Source organism: Triturus cristatus, chromosome 12, assembly GCF_964204655.1.
Source record: "Triturus cristatus chromosome 12, aTriCri1.1, whole genome shotgun sequence".
NCBI classification, from domain to species: domain Eukaryota; kingdom Metazoa; phylum Chordata; class Amphibia; order Caudata; family Salamandridae; genus Triturus; species Triturus cristatus.
Window position 1 is genome coordinate 309,442,902 of NC_140595.1, and position 22,440 is coordinate 309,465,341.

Here is a 22,440-nt window from a genome sequence, read left to right on the forward strand (position 1 = left end):
AAGCGGAATTCCCAAGGGAATTCTGAACTCGCGGACTCATAATCAGGGTCTGTGTGTTAAACTATTTCAAAGAGAACTTTTACTTCAGACCTAATGCTCTTGGGGCCCGATTCACAAAGAGACAATGCACTCGTGGCAGAGGGTCCGTCGCCGTGGGGGAGCCTCCGTACTTGTGGAATAATCTCCGCAATTAGAATTCTCATTGCAGAGATTCCACCACAACTGCGGAGCCTCAACCACGAGTGCGGAGGCTCTTTGTGAATCAGACCCTTGGTGATTATCACAATCTCTTTCTCTGGAAACAGGACGACTAGGACTTCTTGCTGTGGTCCCATGGCTTACAACGCATTTTGGTTGTACTGACCCTGTGCTTTCCACACCTTGCCCATCCAGGTACTTTCTCAATAGGTTTTTACCAGAAATTCTACTCCTATAATACAAGTTTGGTCCTATCCTGTGACCCCAGATTGTTATTACTCGTTGGATGAAGATTGGATCCATGCCAGATTTGGGGTATAACCACTTTCATTTATGTAGTGAGTTGAGCCTGATAATCTGCTATGGATGCAGTCCGTCTGGACCAGCACTGGATACTTCTGCAGTAGAAGGTCAGAAAAACTAAGGAACACAATCATTAAGCTTTATCCCATGAAAAGGTGTGACTTGCTACTGGAAATGTATGTGTAAATTACACAAAGGGGAAGAGTAAGACAAAACTACTCACAGAAAATGCATAGTGATTGACACCCTATGTCAGTCAAATTGCAGGTGGTAAGAATGCCAACTATATCCCAGACATAGTTTTTAAAACTGGTGTACAAATACAGCACAGGCTTTTAGGTCCTCCAGATTAAAAGTGGGGACATTTGTAAGGGGGGAAAAAATAAAATAAAGTACATTATTTTAAGGCTTTGCAGTTAAGAGAAAGGGAAAACATGTAATATTACAGTATTATCCACTCTCCGACCGGGGGTATTGGTAATGCCTTGTGTACTACTGCATTATGTTACTGTGGCACTTGGAATGAGACCCTACGTTTCTAGAGGAAAAGATATTTCCATGGGTGTGTAGTACAAAACCTGGAATGCCATTTTTAATCAAAGTGCAGATGAGTATCCAATTCAATAATATGTATTCACTTGCCCCGGGGGTAATCTCAGCTGGTCATTTACAAATGCTTTGCAAATGATGCAACTTTTTGCATAAATTGTTATCGCAATATAATGAACTGCTAAAGTCATTTTCGAGCTGCAGCTTGCAAACGGTTTCTTATGTCATCAGTCAATAATTTTATTTTACCAGTTGAATTACCCTTATTTTTTCAGTTCAGCATATATAGTCCAAAATGAAGTAGGCTTCGATAGGACCATGTATAAACCATTGCTAGAAGGTTAACTATAATTTAATCCCCAGTGTGTATTGTAGGGAGTAAGTATTTTTGCCACTGAGTTGTACACTTGCTTGACAATACTGTGCTTGTTTTTCAAAGCAGTCCATAACTTGGAACACTGTGCTTTATTAAAGCATTATAGCCCGCCACCAAGGGCTATACGTCTGTCAAAAGTCTGCTCCTGTGTTACAGGGACGTGGCTCAGGCTAAGGCAGATAACAAGGGAGATGGTCTTTACAACCATTGTAGCCCAAGGGCAAAGGTCTAAAAAGTTATTAGAACATTCCACTCAGTGAGGGTAGAAGGCTCTTAAATAAACAGGGAGAAACAGAAAGACAAGCACTCGAATGTTGGAGAAGACAGTGTCACGGCTCCCCGAGTCTCCTTCAGGATCTGGGCGATGCTTAAAGGGGTCCCCCTCCAGACATCCCCACACTCTGATTGAATAATGCTACAGAGTGTTGAGGCGATCAGGTGAGGGAAAGGAAAGGGTAGGATCTGCGTGGGAAGGGACACCTGCAAAACAAAGGACATGTGATTACTATCTTCTCTCACAGTTCCCTACTCTCATAAGGTCTCACTAGTGAATTCTCATACCTGCCACTGTGTCTCCCTGAACTCCAGTCTTCTCTCAGAAATGGCAGGGTACTATATTTACTGAAAAACAAAAAGGCAAACACTGTAACACAGGAATCCCTGACAATTCATTCCTCTACCCCTTCCACACTCCTTTGTCCTCATACGTACCAAACACTTCCTCCCCACACGCCTGGTATTTATGAACCGAAGAAATAATAACAGAACAGTGGCTTGAAGAACCCTTTTTGTCAGGGCTTCTCTCTCCCACCAATAGGTCTCGAATACCTCAATATCGAACCCAGCTCCCACTCCGTGGTTTTGCTGCAGGCTCCGGATATTTATCAAACAAAAAGAAAGCACTGGGCCGGCTCCACCCACATGGCTGCCCGATGGCCCCTAACAAAGAACACAGCTATAACAAAGAACTCTTTACACCACAGTCGTCTTGACTCCAGCAACGGTTTAGTTCGCCGTGCTCTAGTTCACGGTTTACCTGACACGGTGTGCGGGTTTCCTGGCGTGCTGCTCCGAAGAAGCGGAGAGAGAGGGAGGAACTCCCCGTCAGTTGAACCTCAACGGCGCCTTGCCGCGACCCACGCCGTCATCCGGAATTGCTCCGTCAGAAAAGTCCTGGGAACCTCGGCCGATAACCCTCGGCGGTTCCTAACCGGTTGTCACGAAAATCTCCTCCTGGCAGTGGAGGCTTGAAATAGTTGAGCCGCAGCAGCTCACAACTCAGCTGCTGCCTCCTGGTTCCAGAATCACGAACAACGCGTCCGGGCGTTGTTCGGGTCTATAAAGTCATTAGCCCCTCCCCTTCCTCTGGGGTTGCTGGGACTTGTAGTTCCGTCGGAAAGAAACTCGAAACAATGTAGGCGCCCTGGCTCTCAAACCCTGACAGACAGAACATAATTTGCCCTGAGTTACTTCATTTTCTTAAATAGAGCTCGCAACATTTCAGCGTTCTAAATTCTAATAATAAATCTAATTTTACTCATCTCTATCATGAAATATGTGTGTGTTTTTTTTAGTTTTTGCTCTTGATAGATTCATGTTTGCATAATGTAGGGGTTCTTTTCCACTGCATCACTGCTAGAACTACTCCTAAATCGCATGTTCCATCCAATAACCAACTCCTGAGCACTCTGCTACATGACGACTAACATATTACACTGTAATCTCAGTTTTTAAAACCCTGAGACAAGGCGAAACACACATACTCATCAGAAGCATGTGTCCAAGCGTAAGCAATTTCTTCTGTGTTAAAGCTGGATTGTTGCGGACCTATTACCGGCTAAGACAGAGCAAAGGATAGTGGGTTAGTGTAACTAATAAACTTTGGTGATCAAAATAGGAGTTTCAGGGTTATCATGGTGGCTTACTTTTCCTTACTCGTTTGTAACTAAACGACTGGAAGTTGGTTACTAGCATAATCTAGCCCAGTCTTCAAGTGAATGATTTGCTAAGACAATTGTGGTGAAATGGTGAATGTACTGTCGAACTGTGGAAGTGGTAGCATAAGAGAGCTACAATTACAGAATGAATGAGAGCATACAGCTATTTTATAGATGTACTTGACATCGAAGTGTTCTTGGAAGCCACAGTTGTCAACTTGTTACGTGAAATGACCATACCTCTTATTTGCTAAAACTGTTTGAAAAGTAAGAACTCACTCAGTAGAAAATAATTTAAGAGGACCTTGTTCATCAGTTCTATTTTCTATAAAGGTGTCAAATAACCCAAATATATGGTTAGACTCATTGGTGATCAGTTAAGACTTACTGAGAACTTTTTCCTTTCTAAGTTACGGAATGTTTCTTTAAGTAGAGTGAGGTATGTCTCCAGTTGTGAAGATAAGCTGTGAGTGACCAGAGAGCAAACAGCGCAATTAGAGAAAGGAACTGCGGCTCTGAGCAACAAACATGAGCAAATTGAAAACCACTTAAGATGCACCAATACCAGAATTACAGCAGTTACAGAGGGGAAAGAGAATAATGTAGGCTCCATCTCCTATGTTGACTCATCAATTCGGATTAATGTCCTTTTAGATTACCCTCAAGACTTAACGGCATGCTCACAGGGTCCCTTCACAAATGCCACACAATTATATCCACATACAGTACTTATTAATTTTGCGAACTGCAGTGCAAAGGAATTGGTTTTAGCCAAAGCCATTAAAGAAAAAGCCTTCTCTATACAAAATGACTTCTTGATTTGGGTAAATCCTCAGTAGAAAGAAATTTGACCAGATAAAAGGATGGAGACAATTTTCGGGAATATTTCTGAATATCACAATAAATCTCTAACACGTCTCCTTCCCTGCATAATGAGAGCACTGCATGATGCAGCACCTGAACTGCTGCTGCTGTGCCCCTTACACAACACCTGTGCATGGCACAGCCCACGATAAGCAACTGATGGTTGCCGTTAGTGTGGTGGGCATACGAAGCATTGAAGGGGACGGACACTGCAGCTGGGAGGTTTTATTCGCTTCAAAACAATAAAGGCTTGGCTAACAGAGAGTCATTAATTTTTCTCTCTTAAGATCTGCTACTGCCGTGTGGATACCTATCTCCACCTGTTCTCTGGCACCCTGTCCAGTATACTGCAGTCCCAGAACTCTCAAATCAGAAATCTTAAAAGGAGAACTGCTATCAGTCAATCCGCAACAACGTACATCCTCTCCCGCAGCATGTGAGTGAAGGACACTTACTAAAAATAAGTGAAAGAGTGAGAGGGCACCTCACGTATGCAACACCAGGGAGGCTACCAGCAGGTTCTCACCCGTATGCCCACGTATATCATCATTGGTTGTCCACTCACAGAAACAAAGAATATATAGTGTCCAGTAGAGAGACAAAAGAGCAGAAAGAATTAATTTATTGCCCCAAAACAAAAACCCCGTGATTTGCAAAGAACCGTGTGCTTCATGCAATTTAAAATTGAGTTAAGAATCACTGTTAGGTTGCCCTCTTTATTCACAATTCTGAGCTTATTCAGATTAAAAGCACTGCATGTTGCTAACCTTTTCTAAGAAGGCCAACATGTTTCATTGCCATTTACTTATGTTGTGGCAATTTCGTCAGGGCGTGGGGTTCGATCACTCGCCTCACTGGACAATAACTTATGTTGCGGATAGGCTGATAAAACAAGAAAAACAGCAGTTCTGTCTTAGTAAAAAATGGCCAACCAGATGATGTAATAGGCAAACACGATGTATATCATTCAATCATAATTTTGGAGTGATATATATTTACCACGTACAGGCTGAGGGCACTAATACCAGCCTCCACCAAACCATAAGGAGTTGTGTTCGTCACTCTTACCTTAAGTTAAAAAGCACTTCCGTTGCCTAACGTTACACCTGTGGAAATAATATTTCAACATTAGATCGAGATCCTTCATATAATATGTACCTTACATTTTTCTAGAGTACCCCATCTTTATTTCAATGTTAGAGTCTGTCAGATAGCATCTTTCTCAGGCTGGCTGCTAACTGTTACTGAGCCATCCTGTTTCAATGTGTGCACATCGGTACTCAATACGTATATAAAGTTGTGAGTTTTCACAAGCATACCACTCTTATATAGTACGTCCTGCCAGCGATTCACGAAGCCTCTCAAAACTCGTTCCATCTCCGTGTGCTGACATGTGTACACCGCCCCCGTTACACACTTGCACAGGGTTTGCCATGCGCTTTTACAATACTCATTCACACAATTTAATACCACTGCGATAGTCTCGCGTTGCCGGTAACTTAGCCCCCGGAGCCTGCACACACGCTCTTACTGCAACCGCTTCTATAATGAGTAGCGTCTCATACCTGCTTCAACCCATACCAGCGTCTGGTGGTATAGCTACCCCCAGCGCGACTGCGCGCTTGTTACGTCTGAACCACATGATCAGCCGGTGTTGGTCCATACGTTTTGTTACCCTTGTTACCAGCTACACAATGATATTCGACCACTCCTCGTGCATGGATATTTCTCAGTGCTCATTCTTTAAAGTGCCACTGTGACCAGCTGCAATTTGATATTATCAACTGCCCCTGCCCGTGAATGGAAACTTGTCTCAGTGTTGCTCGTGAAATATTGGAAAAGGACTAAATATATCACTTATTGTGTGTTCTTAGTTTAATTCACCCAATATTGCGGCATTCTTCTCGAGGGCACTGCTGCTTGCTGCTCTTTATTACTTCAACTGCTCTTTCACTCATTCTAGTATTATTTGCGGTATTATAGAACCATTGTTGGAACAAAGGTGTCTATGTATATTTCATGTATTATGTACTATATCCATGCTCCTCACACTAGTGCACACTACTCTGGGCTATATAGTCCTCATTCTTACAACCACCAAAGCATAGTCTATTAAATAGGAAGTTCTCTTTCTCATACATTTAAGTTAATGATGTGGTTATCCCTTACATTTCAGAGTGCCTCCATAGTTTAGCACCCAAATTCTTACAGAAGTCAGTCGTAGGGCCCTACTGTCTACTGACTTTGTTCCACTCAATGGGGGCATTTAATCCGGTTTGGTCCACCTTTTCAGAAAAGATCCAACGAGCTTCCTTCGTTGCCAGTACTCTTTCTATGCTGTCACTGCCGGCTATTACCCTCTCTAGGACAACCCATTTAAGAGCTCGAAGGTCATGTTTATGTTCACAGAAATGCTGGACCAGGCGCATGGTGAGCTTGCCTGTTTTGATGGTGCTTAGGTGCTCTTGGATGCGTACCTTTACTTTCCTGGTTAAGCCAATATACTGTTGCCCACACTGACAAGTAAGTCTGTATATTACATTCACTGTGTTACAGAACTTATTTAAATACCACGTTTTACCACTCTACAAATGGACACTGTTGGTTTTCTCTGTCAGTTCACATACAGAACAACTACCACAAGGGTAGTGTCCAGCCGGCATTGTGGTTGTCTTTGGTTTCTGCTGTGGTCGTGTGTGCACTAATTTATCTTTCAAATTATTCGCACGTCTAAATGCAAATCTGGGTTGAGGCATTTTAAAGTCTGCAGTGGACAGCAATGGCCAATGTTTCCTCATTACTTGTCTAATCTTTGAGGTAAAGGATCGAATGTCATAACAACAGGCAAACAATCACCTGCTTCTTTTGTATTCCTTTCTAATAGTGCCTCCCGAGGTGTATTGCGGGCTCTTTTATGTGCTTTATTGACTATCTTCTTGGGATAAGCTCTTTGTGTCAGTTTGCTTGCCAAATCCTCAGCTTGCTGCGAAAAAGTCTCTACAGTGGAGCAGTTACGTCGATACCTAAGAAACTGGCCTACGGGCAAGTTATCCCGCAGGGCTCTAGGATGGTACGACTGATAATGTAGCAATGAGTTCCTATCCGACCCTTTCAGATGGACCATAGTACTCAGTTTGTTCTCCTGCACAATGATGTCAAGATCTAAATAGACTGCATGCTCGTTGCTTTTCGTCCAGGTGAATCTCAAACAGGGATCAAGGCTGTTCAACTAGTTCAAGAATTCGAAGAGGAAACTCTCCTCCCCAGTACAAATACAAATACACAGCACGTCGTCAATATACCTCTTCCAGAGACCAATGTGTCTCTGGAAGAGGGTTGGACGAATGGTACAGGAAGTGTTCCTCAAACTGGCCCACATAAATGCAAGCTAGATTGGGCGCAAAGGTTGCGCCCATTGATGTACTGGACACTTGCAAGTACAAATCATTTTTGTAGCATAAGTAATTACGTGTAAGGGCGAGTTCGATGCACAGAAGCATGAACGATTGAGGAGTATCGTAAAACCAGTCCTGCTCCCCCAGGGCTCTATCTGCTGCCACCAGCATAGCTTCCTGGGGGATACTAGTGTACAATGACTCTATGTCTATTGTAACTAGAAATTGTTGCGTGGAATCAAATTACAAATCATTCCAAATATTTAGGATATCTGTAGTATCCTGTACATATGATGGCTGCCTGAGGACAGACTCCCTTAAAAAGAAGTCCACAAATTGAGACACCGGCTCAAGGATAGATGAAATTCCCGACACTATTGGGCGTCCCGGCGGGGGGCGCTGTGCTTTATGCACCTTTGGTAATATATAAAAAGCCGGTGTTCTGGGCTTGCTGTTAACTAAAAACTCGGCCTTCTTGCTCGTAATCAATTTCTTTTTCCTGGCCTCCGCCACCATCTTAGTGATCAGATCTTGAAGTTCACACAGGGGATCCCTAAGAAGGGGGTGATAGTTCTTATGCTCACCCAGCAGCCTCAAGACTTCGGCGTCATAATCGGACAGAATTGGCAAGGGCGTCGCAGATTAGTTGAAAATACCGATTGTGGTTCTGTGTCTTTATTAACAAATGTTTTTTTTAATTTGATCTTTCTCAGGGTTTCATAAAATTCAGTCCTACATTTGAAGGCATCATGTTGTGGGGTGGGGACATACCCAATCCTTTATTGAAAACCCGTGTTTCACTGGATGTCAATTCATAGTCCGACAAATTCATGACTATATTATTTACAACGGGGTCCTGCCCCGACTGCGTGTTATACGTGGCGAGAACATTGGCCATTGCTGTCCCTGATTCTGATTCAGTCGAGCACGGCCTCTGCCCCTCTGTCCACCTCCTCTGTTGCCTCTTTGAGTATGTCCTAAAAAAGAACGCAACAAGGCACCTAGGTCTTCGTTGGACTTGGACTGAGGGTTAAACCTTACTCTACCCGGGTTAGTGGCAGTGCATGTGATTGTTTGCCTGTTGTTATGACATTCGATCCTTTAGCCTCAAAGATTAGACAAGTAATGAGAAAACTTTGGCAGTTGGCTGTCCACTGCCGACTTTAAAATGCCTCAACCCAGATTTGCATTTAGACGTGCAAATAATTTGAAAGATAAATCAGTGCACACACGACAGCAGCAGAAACCAAAGACAACCACCATGCCCGCTGGACACTACCCTTGTGGTAGTTGTTCTGTATGTGAACTGACAGAGAAAACCAGCAGTGTCCATTTGAAGAGTGGAAAAACTTGGTATTTAAATAAGTTCTCGAACTGTAACACAGTGAATGTAATATACAGACATACTTGTCAGTGTGGGCTACAGTATATTGGCTTAACAACCAGGAAAGTAAAGGTACGGATCCAAGAGCACCTGAGCACCATCAAAACAGGTAAGCTCACCACGCGCCTGGTGCAGCAGTTCCGTGAACATAAACATGACCTTCAAGCTCTTAAATGGGTTGTCCTAGAGAGGGTAATAGCCGGCAGTGACAGCATAGAAAGAGAACTGGCAACAAAGGAAGCTTGTTGGATTTTTTCTGAAAAGGTGGACCAAACCGGATTAAATGACCACATTGAGTGGAACAAAGTTAGTAGACAGTAGGGCCCCAAGATTGACTTCTGTAAGAATTTGGGTGCTAAACTATGGAGGCACTCTGAAATGTAAGGGATAACCACATCATTAACTTAAATGTATGAGAAAGAGAACTTCCTATTTAATAGACTATGCATTGGTGGTTGTAAGAACGAGGACTATATAGCCCAGAGTAGTGTGCACTAGTGTGAGGAACATGGATATAGTACATAATACATGAAATATACAGAGACCCCTTTGTTCCAACAATGGTTCTATATTACCGCAAATAATGCTAGAATAATGGTGCGATATGGATCTACGCCACTTAGGGATTCAAATTGGAAAAACCCGTGACGATATTCTACGCCCTAATTATGGCACGGCCATAGAACGCCTTTCCTGCAATGTCACGCGCTGGATAGCTTTGCCTTTATCAATGGCTGGCCGTGCCTCCTTGATAAAAATGGTGATTCTTCCACAGTCCTTATATCTCTTTCTGAATATTCCGTATCCTCGAGGGCGACGTTTTTTCGCATCCCTCAGAACCGAATTGCTGAGATTATTTTGGGGAGGCAAACAGCCCGCCTGAAATGGACAGTACTCATGAGGCCATATGTGCAAGGTGGGTTTGATTTACCAGATTTTGAACTGTATTTTGAATGTGCGCAGGCACAGTACGCTCATTGCTGGATGAACCCCCCACGCTGTATGCCTCAAATTGCGGCGGAGAGCTGGCTGGCTGACCCGATTCCGTTGAGTGGGATGATTCATGAATCCGCTCCGGCCAGAAACGAGCCACCCACCACTCTCACGAGTACTGTCACCGCATGGTATAGAATGGGTCGTCGTCTTAACGCCACATTCATGTATTCCCCACTAATGCCTCTCTCCTATCATCCCCAGATGCCATTATTACAAGAAATGGGGTTTCATAAATGATGTGCCCGACTGAACATTGTTACATGGGGGGGATCTTTTTATCCATGGGAAGTTTTGCTCTGCTGAACAATTCTTCCGGCAGACAACTCCCACTCCGTTAGATACATTCTTATATTTACGGTTACAACAGGGTATGCGGACCGTTATCCCGGGGTTTCCCCAGAGAATCAGAGCCCCTAGCGCCAATACATCGTATGCTGACTGCTGATGGCCCCGGGCACATGGTCTCTACGTTATATCACACTATAAGTACTCACCAGCCGGAGCCTACGCATGCGGCACTGCATCACTGGGCCACCGATCTGGGTTTTGAATTAACACTTGAGCAGTGGGGGTACTGTTGTATGCAGGTTGCACGCATTTCCGCCAGTTGCAGATTGCGTATTATTCACTTTCGAAACATCCAACGTATATATTGCACACCCGCAAAGCTATACAGACTCAAGCTGAGAGACACTGATAACTGTGACCACTGCGGTAGCCCAGGGGCCGGTTTTTTACATATGGCGAGGGAATGCCCCCGGGTCTCGGAATACTGGGTGAAGGTCTTTGAGGCACTCTCACAAATGACGTCGGCTGTCATTGAGTGTAGTCCACTTTTGGCACTGAGCAGATTCCACGGGCCTATCGCCGTTATGTCACACTTGCGTTACTGTTAGCAAAAAGAAGGGTGGCGTGCAGATGGGGTAGGGGACGTGCCCCCAAATTTAAAGAGTGGCTCGATGATATGATTTATAGTCAAGACCAGAGTGTCATATATGCAGAATCGTTACCTCGCAGATCCAGACCCAAGGATATATGGGGACCTCTCAAACAGAACCTCCTGCAACACACCCCTGAAGACTCCGCATAAGCTGCTATGTTGATCCTGCTGTGATAACTGTTGGGAAATAAGCTCAAGGTCCTCTAAGTGGCTCATGAGATGGGAGGTAGGGTGACGCTGCGATGCTTTGTTTCCCCTGTGCTGTGGGCATTCGCTGAAGGCTGTGTGTGGGGGCCTGGATGGGGAGCCGGGGATGGTGGTCGCAAAATGAGCTTCCCCTTCTGGAACGTCTTAATGCCTATGTCTTTGTGGCCCACTGGAGAGGGCATGGGCGTAGTATGGAATGATGGACTGTGGACTTGTCCGAAAGCCTTTGACTCCGCTAATATGAACATGGGGTACATGTACTGTGTTACATATCTTAATGATGTATATTGCTTTGGTTTGTATTACTTGCGGATGTGCTGTAGTGACTGTCTGTTTTTTTTTCTTGTTATTCACAATCAAAAACTAATAAACAAAGTTAAAAAAAAATAATAATAATAATGCTAGAATGAGTGGAAGAGCAGTTGCAGTAATAAAGAGCAGCAAGCAGCAGTGCCCTCGAGAAGAATGCCGCAATATTGGGTGAATTAAACTAAGAACACACAATAAGTGATAGATTTAGTCCTTTTCCAATATTTCACGAGCAACACTGAGATAAGTTTCCATTCACGGGCAGGGGGCAGTTGATAATAACAAATTGCAGCTGGTCACAGTGGCACTTTAAAGAATGAGCACTGAGAAATATCCATGAATGAGGAGTGGTCGAATATCATTGTGTAGCTGGTAACAAGGGTAACAAAGTGTATGGACCTTCACAGAGCTTTGCCTGTTTTAAAATGGCCGCCGTGTTGATGGATTAGAACCATTTGATCTGCACAACACCGGCTGATCATGTGGTTCAGATGTAACAAGCGCACGCTGGGGGTAGATATAGTACCAGACGCTGGTATGGGTTGAAGCAGGGACGAGACGCTGCTCATTATAGAAGCGGTTGCGGAAAGAGCATGTGTGTAGGCTCCGAGGGCTGAGTTACCGGCAACGTGAGGCTATTGCAGTGGTATTAAATTGTGTGAATGAGTATTGTTAAAGCGCATGGCAAACCCTGTGCAAGTGTGTAACGGGGGTGGTGTACACATGTCAGCACACGGAGATGGAAAGAGCTTTGAGAGACTTCGTGAATCGCTGGCAGGACGTACTATATAAGAGTGGTATGCTTGTGAAAACTCACAACTTTATATACGTATTGAGTACCGATGTGCACACATTGAAACGGGATGGCTCAGTAACAGTTAGAAGCCAGCCTGAGAATGATGATATCTGACAGACTCAAACATTGAAATAAAGATGGGGTACTCTAGGAAAACGTAGGGTACACATTATATGAAGGATCTCGATCTAATGTTGAAATATTATTTCCACAGGTGTAACGTTAGGCAACGGAAGTGCTTTTTAAATTAGGGGTAAGAGTGACGAACACAACCCCATATGATTTGGTGGAGGCTGGTATGAGTGTGCTCAGCCTGTACCTGGTAAATATATATCACTTCAAACTTATGACTGAATGATATACATCGTGTTTGCCTATTACAGCATCTGGTTGGCCATTTTTGACTAAGACCGAACTGCTGTTTTTCTTGTCTTATCAGTCTATCCGCAACATAAAAGTTATTGTCCAGTGAGGCGAGTGATCGAACCCCACGCCCTGACGAATTTGCCACAACATAAGTAAATGGCAATGAAACATGTTGGCCTTCTTGGAAAAGGTTAGCAACATGCAGTGCTTTTAATCTGAGTAAGCTCACAATTGCGAATGAAGAGGGCAACCTAACAGTGAGTCTTAACTCAATTTAAATTGCATGGAACACACGATTCTTTGCAAATCACTGGGTTTTTGTTTTGGGGCAGTTAATTCTTTCTTTCTGCTCTTTTGTCTCTCTACTGGACACTATATATTCTTTGTTTCTGTGAGTGGATAACCAATGATAATATACGTGGGCATACAGGTGAGAACCTACTGGTAGCCTCCCTGGTGTTGCATACGTGAGGTGCCCTCTCACTCTTTCACGTATTTTTAGTAAATGTCCTTCACTCACATGCTGCGGGAGAGGATGTACGTTGTTGCGGATTGACTGATAGCAGTTCTCATTTTAAGATTTCTGATTTGAAAGGTCTGGGACTGCAGTAAACTGGACAGGGTGCCACAGAACGAGTGGAGATAGGTATCCCCACGACAGTAGCCGGTCCTAAGAGAGAAAACTTAATGACTCTCTGTTAGCCAGGCCTTTATTGTTTTGACGATTCGTGAGAGGAGGGCGGCCTGGTGTATTCCCTCTAAAGCTCCCTGTTGTGAAGAGGTTTTATTCTCTACAAAGTCAATGCAGCCTTTCATTCTCGCAGAGGTTGATAAAATTATTCACACTGAGAATGGTGACAACAAAATCGATTACAAGAACAAAGAGACAATTGAGTTTGAAGCAGTTAGGAGGGCTTACTACGGTGCATGAGACGTAGGGTCTAGAAGAATCAGTTTTCTTTGGCAAGGGCATTGGGAGTTCATGGATTCAACAGACAGGGCTAGCAATAAAAATCTGAGGCAGAGAACACTCCTAAGTCATGTGTGTCTTCCAGATCTCTTGTGGGTGCAACGCAGGATTATCCTCACCATCAACTCTAGAACTAGGGATGTATCCGGCGAGTTCTTGCTGTATATCTCCAATTATTTATTTGCATTTGTTTATCATGCCTCGGCAAGTATGACTAGACTTATAATACCAGAATCTTCAATTACTCTTTGGAACATTTGGCAGCCTATTTTTCCCCTCTCTTTGCACATACCCTTATAGATGTTGAATGTGTAAACATGCTTTGATGGCCCTGCTGCTTCAACATACATACTGCAGCTGGGATTTCCGCTCACCTTTCTATGGCTCTCCTCTTGATGTTGTTTCATATCCTTGTGTGGGACTGATTGACCGCATTCTGGACACACCGTGAGAAAACGCAGGCAATGGAGTTCATGGAGAGAAAAATTTGACGAAGCCACATCTTTTTTGCTGCAAAAGACAGAAAAACGCAATAAACAAAAACATATATCTATATCTATGTATATATGCGCGCACACACATATATATATATTAATTACACAATGGTTCACTAATGAAAATCTACCAGAAATCATCAGGAAAATACTACTTCATCTTATGTGACACTATATTTGCCCATATCTTTACCATCAGAGTCAGAAGTTTGATGTCATGCAATGAAAAAATCTTTGACGCTTTGAAAAAGACAACACATTGATTCCCCATTGTTAGACCTGTCAGCCCTTTGGCAGTTCCCTCCTCATTTTATTATTTTTATCCCTTGTCCCCTTCTCATTTTTTTTCTGTCTATCAAACTTTTTAGGTGCTAATGTAGAGGTTCTGGGCGCTTCACCCTCACTACCTGAGGGAAAGGCGCAAGGTGCTCCTCTGAGGAAAACTAGGGAGGTGAGATTCTAAAATGGTGGCACCAACTGTCACCTCAGCACCTGGACCATGACTGCCATGGGGGTTTCCGGAACTTTCTGGGCCCTTCTGGCAGGTCAGGCCCAAGGTGATAAATAGAGGTGACCGGTGAGCGGCCATTTTAGAAGAGGACTGTGTGGCATCAGGAGTAAGGCGCCTGTGTGAGGAGGTGGTTGTGCCTGACAAGGAACAGACAGGCTTAAGGGCCTGCACAAACTTCCAATCCAGGTGACGGCACCCCTAACCTTGTGACCGGGCCCTGAACGCCGTTGGAGATCTGGTGGGCAACGTTATCTTGGGATTCACCTGTGGCCACTTCCAGGAACAAGGAAGGTTCTGGACTCCAATCCAGCGGCCCCAAAGAATCACTGGCACCCTTAAATTGGCCCACCCACCACTTCGATTTCCCTCAGTAAGACCCTACCAGAACTGGTCACCGTCATCGTCCCAATATCGTGGGGGGACTCTTGGCATCCTCTGGAGGTGGTTCGCGGCTTGCAGGAGCTTGTGGTTGGGCTCCCTGTGAGGAGCGGGTGAGCCGTGGCGCCGCTGCCCAGGTGAGGAGAATTGCCTGAGAGAGGAGTGAGACGCGACCGGCTTAGAGGCCGGCATCCTCCTGTCACGTGAGAGGGGCCGTAGCGCCGCCCCTCTCTGCTGCCAGTAACCCCGGAAGGCCACGCCCCGTCTGACGCTGATGCTGGAAGTATCAGGGCATCCCGCAACGGAGGCTGAATTGACCCGGGACCCGGCCGGCTGGCCAAGTCCCCAAGGAAGTGAGGCCCATAGCGGAAGGAAGCGTCGAGGGAAAGCCAGCGGCAACGAAGGACACCCTCTCTACAAGTAAGCGTTGGGTGATTCATTTCAGTGAGGTGCCTAGTGAGACGTCCTCCGACCCTTCAGCAAGATTTCCCCATTGGGTGTCGTGAGTTCAGACACCCGGAAACGAGATCCTTCAGTTCAGGATTAAGCTACTCGCAGGACGACCAGCACGAACACAGTAAGCAGGGCACTAGTAGCAGAAGGGGGGGCGATAAGGGAGTCCCCAGAGGCCCGTGGGAGTACGTCACAGTGGGCAAGAAGTGTCCTAGTATTCCTTGAGTTCTTGGCATATAGTAGAGGGGAAGTGACTGGATTCGACACGAGACTGACTATTGGGGAATACAGTCCTATCACACAGTGTGGGAAGGGATCATCTCCCAGTCAGTGACAGCTGGAGATCGAATTCCCTGTTAATAAAAATGTGAGGGGTTGATCGTCAAGACATAAGCAGAGCTCGGCAGACTGTCTAGAATGGATCACTGAGTTGCAGCCAGTGGAGGTCCAACGTAGCGCCTAGAAGGCGGAAATTGTATAGAATTGGCAGTATAAGAGTCCCGAGGTACAGCTGTGAGGGGAACTCTCAGATCCAATATTTAGAGGGGACTAAATGTTCTTTTGAAATGTGATTGGAAGCACGCCCTGTAGAAATGTAACTAGGTTTCCCGATTCAGGGTGGGAAACGCTTAGAGGGTGTTTCAGAATCTACTGTATGAAATGTGTTGTTTGAATAGAACTGTCATCTTAAATGCAAGTATAATGTTCATTTCTGTCATGTGGAACTGAGAATTCCTGTAAAGTAAGAAAGTTGGAAGAATTCTAGTAAACGTTAAAAATACAATCAGTGTAGTGTCCTTTTTGGAGTGGTGTCGCGCTAGATTGCGGACTGAGGAGGATGCAAACACGAAACGCCAGGTTGAGATGAATGCCTGTTAACTTAAGCCAAGCTACCCCCAGGACACTAGGTCCAACAAGTTGGTGCTCAGCGGTGGGATGACTTATTCAGTGCTTGCATCCGCTTAGTGGCAATTTAGCGTACATCACCACCTACACTGGATTGTTTTGACTGGAGTTTTCTCCAGATTGTTTTCTAATTGGAGGATTTTTGAAATTGTCCTGTGTATATTCCCTTTCTTGAGTAAAGTTCCTGTGTTGGGGTCCCATCTGGTAGGATGGAATTCGAATTGGGTAGGCTGGAGGAGTATACAGCGGCCCAATTGAGGGAGTTCTGCCAGGAACGGGGGGTATTCTTTAAGCAGGGGGCGAAGAAGACAGAGCTCCAGGCAAGCTTAAGAGCCTGGGTTATGGCCCACCCTAGCGGGAAACGGGAAGAAGAACCAGCACTAGATCCCCAAGAAGAACCGGAAGTCCTTCTTCCCCCTGGGAGCGGTAATATGGACATTGGGTCCAGGGCCCCATCAAGAGTGGGAAGTAGCGCCTCAGGGGGGAGCCTGTCCTCTGCTGACCTAGTTGATCGGAGGGAAGAGAGACAGCTTAGAATGGATCTGGCCCGGTTGGAAAAGGAGAGGGAGGAGAGGAGGTTCCTCCACGAGCTTCACTTAAAAGAGTTAGAGCTCAAAGCCCTTCAACTTAGAACCCCCAGCAGTCCTAATGGTGGCAGCATACCGAGAGAAGTCCCGAGAGAGTCCAGGCCCTACCTGCCCAAAGATGTGGTTGCTAGCTATGGCATAGGGGATGATATTGTAAAATGGCTGGCTGCCTATGAGGTCTCTCTAAGAGCCCATGGGGTCCCCGAAGCCCAGTGGGGGGGTGGCCTGTATAGGTATATGCCTCCGGTGGGGAGGGATGCCTTGTTAGCGCTAGAATAGCCAGACCAGACCCGGTACCCTGTTATGAAGGTAGCCCTAGTAAGGAAATTTGGACTGACCCCTGAAAAATTCAGGCAGAGGTTTCGGGGTAGTCAGAAGTTGTCCACTCAGAATTGGGTGGACTTCTTGGACTATGCCAGGAAGGCCTTAGAGGGCTGGGTGCAGGGTAGTGAAGTCAAGGACTATGAGGGACTGTACAATTTAATCTTAAAGGAGCATCTCCTCGAGAAAAGTTTTCCAGAGCTGCGTCAGCACCTAGTAGACAGAAAGCTCAATAATCCCAGGAAGCTTGCAGAGGAGGCAGATATCTGGGCAAGTACCCGGGTATCTTCAAAAGGGACTGGAGGGAATTTCCAAGGGGCTGGACAGGGCGCCCCCCAGAAGAAAGGGGGGGAAGACAAAAAGAGGGAGTTCTCTAAAGGCCCCCAAAAGAGTTCACCAGGGAAGGGAGTAGGATTCCCTCCTAAGGTTGGTCCCCACAAACCCCCTTATCCTGACCGTGGTCAGCAGCCTAGGGTTGTCCGATGTTACGAGTGTGGTGAGGTTGGGCACTATAAGGGGGATGCCAAGTGTCCCAAGAGACCACACCCTCCCATTGGAGGAAAGACCCCTGGGGTGGCGAGTGTAGTGCTCGGGGAGGAGTTGCCCCTAGATAAGGGAGGTGAGTGGGCAGGGCTAACCTTAGTGTCCTTAGGGGATTGTGAGATGGTTCCTAAGATCCAGATGCCCTCGAATACTACTAAGTACAGGCAATGGGTCACCATCAATGCCCAGAGGGTGGAGGCTCTGAGGGACACAGGAGCCAGCATGACTATGGTAAGGAGTCAGCTGGTGACCCCGGAGCAGGTGGTCCCCAATGTAGTCCACCCGGTTGTGATGGCTGACAACCGCGAGGGTCACTATCCGGTGGCCCAGGTTCCCTTTGAGTGGGGAGGGGTTGCGGGTCCTCTACGAGTTGCGATCATCTCTGCCATGCCGGTCGACTGCCTGTTGGGAAACGACCTTGAACACTCAGCGTGGAAGGAGGTTGAGTTCAGGGCCCACATGGAAATGTTGGGGACCCCTGAGTGGACGTGTGCCCACACTCAGTCCGTGACCACCCGAAGAGGGGATTCACAGAGGTTGGAGCCTGGGACAAAGGCCCAACCAGCTGCCGGAAAGGGTAGACGGGGACGGGGAAAGCCTGCCCCGGCATCTGACCCTCCAAAGGTGGATGGGGCAACTGAGGTGGTCCCGGAGTCTACGGAGGGGGATGTAACGTCCCTGGAGGGCTTGCCTACCCCTGCAGACTGGCAGGTGGAGGGAGGACCTACTAGGGAAGAGTTTTGTCGGGCCCAGAAGGAGTGCCCTACCCTTGAGGGTTTACGGCGGCAGGCCGAAGCCCAGGCAGCGGGTAACGATTCGGGGAACTTCCACATATACTGGGAAGATGGACTCCTGTATAGCGAACCCAAGGCTCCGGTGCATGGTTCATCCCGGGCCTTGGTAGTTCCCCAGCATTACCGAGCCTTCCTATTAGGACTGGCTCACGAAATACCCTTGGCAGGACACTTGGGACAAGACAAGACCTTTGCTCGACTTGTCCCTCATTTTTACTGGCCTCAGATGAGGATTGCGTCAGATACTTTTTGTAGGACGTGTGTAACCTGCCAAGCTAGTGGGAAAACAGAGGTGAAGCTGAAGGCTCCCCTGGAACCACTGCCTGTCGTTGGTACCCCCTTTGAAAGGGTGGGCATCGACATTGTCGGGCCATTGGATCCACCAACGTCAGCCGGTCACAGGTTTATCCTGGTTCTGGTGGATCATGCCGCACGGTACCCAGAGGCTATCCCTCTGAGGACCATTACTGCACCTGCGGTGGCACGGGCCCTTATGGGAATTTTTACCCGGATGGGATTCCCCAAGGAAGTGGTGTCGGACAGAGGTACCAACTTCATGTCGGCCTACATGCGGGCCATGTGGAAAGAGTGTGGAGTTACCTACCGGTTCTCCACTCCTTATCACCCCCAGACTAATGGTCTGGTGGAAAGGTTTAACAAAACCTTAAAGGGCATGATCCGGAGTCTGCCCGAGAGCCTGCGGAGGAAATGGGACGTCCTCCTACCTTGTTTGCTGTTTTCGTACAGGGAGGTGCCACAGAAGGGAGTGGGCTTCAGCCCCTTCGAGCTGTTGTACGGGCATCCCGTGCGTGGACCCCTTAGCCTGGTGAAGGAGGGATGGGAAAAGACTCCCAGAAAACTTCCCCCGGATGTGGTGAGCTACATGCTGGCTTTTCGTAGCCAAATGGCTAGGTTGTGGAAGCAAGCTTCTGAAAACCTAGAAGCCAGCGAGACGGTCATGAAGGAATGGTATGACCGAAATGCTCACCCGGTGGAGCTGGAGCCTGGCCAGAAGGTGTGGGTGATGGAACCTGGAAAGCTTAGCGCCCTCCAGGATCGCTGGTCAGGTCCCTTTGAGGTGGTTGAGAAAAAGGGCAAGGTTACCTACGTGGTAGATCTTAAGACCCCCAGGCAGCCCCATCAGGTGTGCTCCATGTCAACCGCCTCAAGCCTCACCAAGAGAGACCCGAGGTCACGTTAATGATGGTGACTGATGGGTCAGAGGAAGAAGAAAGTGAACCTCTTCCCGATCTGTTTGCGTCCCAAGAGAAGGATGGATCGGTGGAGGGAGTGATCCTTTCACCGTCACTAACTCCTGAACAACGGAAGGACTGTCGCCAGGTACTGGAGTAGTTTGCTTCCTTGTTCTCCCTTATTCCGGGAAGGACTCATCTGTGTACCCATGATGTGGACACAGGGGACAGCCCACCTGTGAAGTCCAAGTCCTACCGACTGTCGGATAAGGTGAAGGCTAGCATCCATGAGGAAGTTACCAAGATGCTAGAGCTAGGAGTAGTTGAGCCTTCAAGTAGTCCCTGGTCCAGTCCGGTGGTACTGGTACCCAAAGCTGCCCCACCGGGCACTACCCCAGAATTCCGGTTCTGTGTGGATTACAGGGGACTGAATTCAGTGACAAAGACAGATGCTCATCCTATCCCGAGAGCGGATGAGCTCATTGACCGGTTGGGAGCTGCCCAATATCTCAGTACCTTTGACCTTACATCCCACATGGGAGGCCAGCGCCTTAGGCATACATGGGCGACACAAAAATGAGAAGGTGGAGCGGCGTTTTGCTTTCTTGGGACTTATCCTGGCTAAAAGATGCATCACTATGCACTGGAAAGCACCGGAGGGACCTCCCTTGGCGGCCTGGGTGGGGGCAGTTAAGAAATGGGGGAAGGCGGAGGAAACGCTGCTTCGGACGGAGGAAGCCCGGGGACACCGTAAACACCCGATTTCCCTATCCTGGGCGATGCTGATGCACTCCTTCACACAAGAAGCACCACCGGCGGCGGGCCCGCGAATAGCTGGCTCTCAGGACGCCTCCGCGACTCCGGAGGGCGGTGACCAGGAGGCTCGGATGACCGGTGGGCCCTAACCTGAAACTGTATTTGGTACCCTGGTCGCCCCCTACACAAACAGGGATCTATACTCCCGCCATCAACCCCTACACCTCTCCTCCCTCGACTCTTCCCCGCGTCAGCGAAAACTTAACACGACGATAAGTTGGGACATTGCTCTCCGACGTTAGTCTCACACGGTCAATAATCCCAGATATGGTGCACTCCCCAGTTTACATGTCCCCAGTTCATTAATAGTAATTAGTTGGCCGCGCTTCACCGACCTGAGGGGCAACTCACTCAGGGAAGATGGATCCACATAGCAGTCCTCATATGATGCGGCATCCACAGTGCGCGTCAGCGGGGGTGGGTCCGGATACAGGATAGGGCAGGGCCCTGGACCCTCTAAGCCTGTGCGATCCGCGGACTACACTAGTCACATCTGTATACGATGATCCAAGGGTATATGTTTACTGTAAGTCCATAAGTGCATATATTTGCTATGTGTTTACTACAAATGCCAATAAAAAGTTTTATAAAAAAAAAACCTTTGACCTTACATCCGGGTACTGGCAGATCTCCTTGACGGATGGAGCGAAGGAAAGGTCAGCCTTCTCCACACCCGAGGGTCACTACCAGTTCTGTGTGATGCCCTTTGGGCTCAAGAACGCCCCTGCTACATTCCAGCGATTGGTGAACCAGGTCCTCTCTGGAATGGAAGCCTTTTCAGTTGCGTACCTGGATGACATTGCTGTCTTCAGCCGCAGCTGGGAGGACCATCTGAGTCACCTTCAGGCCGTTCTTCAGGCTTTGCAGCAGGCAGGTCTGACGATCAAAGCCAGCAAGTGCCAGATCGGGCAGGGGTCGGTAGTGTACCTCGGTCACTTGGTGGGTCAGGGTAAGGTGCAACCCCTCCAGGCCAAGATCGAAACCATCATGGCCTGGGAGCCCCCCAAGACACAGACGGAGGTCCGGGCCTTCTTGGGCCTCACTGGTTACTACCGACGCTTTGTCAAGGGATACGGTACCATCGTGGCCCCCTTGACTGAGCTCACTTCCAAAAAGCACCCTCGACGGGTGATCTGGACCGAGGGATGTCAACAAGCTTTTGACACCTTGAAAAAGGCCATGTGTGCGGCACCTGTTCTCAGGGCCCCTGACTTCGCTAAGGAGTTCATCGTCCAGACAGATGCGTCGGAGCACGGTATTGGGGCAGTGCTGTCGCAACTCAATGATGAGGGTCTAGACCAACCGGTGGTTTTCCTATCTAGGAGACTACTCCCCCGGGAACAGAGGTGGAGTGCAATTGAAAGGGAAGCTTTTGCGGTGGTGTGGGCTCTGAAGAAGCTGCGGCCATACTTGTTTGGCTCGCACTTCCTGGTTCAGACCGACCACCGGCCCCTCAGGTGGCTAATGCAAATGAGGGGCGAGAATCCCAAGTTGTTGAGGTGGTCCATTTCCCTACAGGGGATGGACTTTAGGGTGGAACATCGCCCAGGAGTGGACCACGCCAATGCTGACGGTCTATCCAGGTATTCCCGCCTTAGTGAAGAGGACTCCCAAGGGGTTGGGTAGCTCTCCCCACTTTCAGCTGGGGGGGACGCGTGTTAGACCTGTCAGCCCTTTGGCAGTTCCCTCCTCATTTTATTATTTTTATCCCTTGTCCCCTTCTCATTTTTTTTCTGTCTATCAAACTTTTTAGGTGCTAATGTAGAGGTCCTGGGCGCTTCACCCTCACTACCTGAGGGAAAGGCGCAAGGTGCTCCTCTGAGGAAAACTAGGGAGGTGAGATTCTAAAATGGT

At 47.4% G+C, this 22,440-nt stretch overlaps 1 protein-coding gene across 2 annotated transcripts in view; it reads right to left on the reverse strand.

Annotated features, from left to right (window-relative positions):
• Positions 1 to 22,440, reverse strand: part of XAF1 (XIAP associated factor 1) — a 211,413-nt gene that overhangs the window by 153,228 nt on the left and 35,745 nt on the right. For both annotated transcript variants that reach the window (XM_085639973.1, XM_085639974.1), the window contains exon 2: positions 13,965 to 14,100. In XM_085639973.1, coding sequence (XP_085496099.1) covers positions 13,965 to 14,100 — 136 coding nt within the window. The remainder of the gene's footprint in view (positions 1 to 13,964; positions 14,101 to 22,440) is intronic.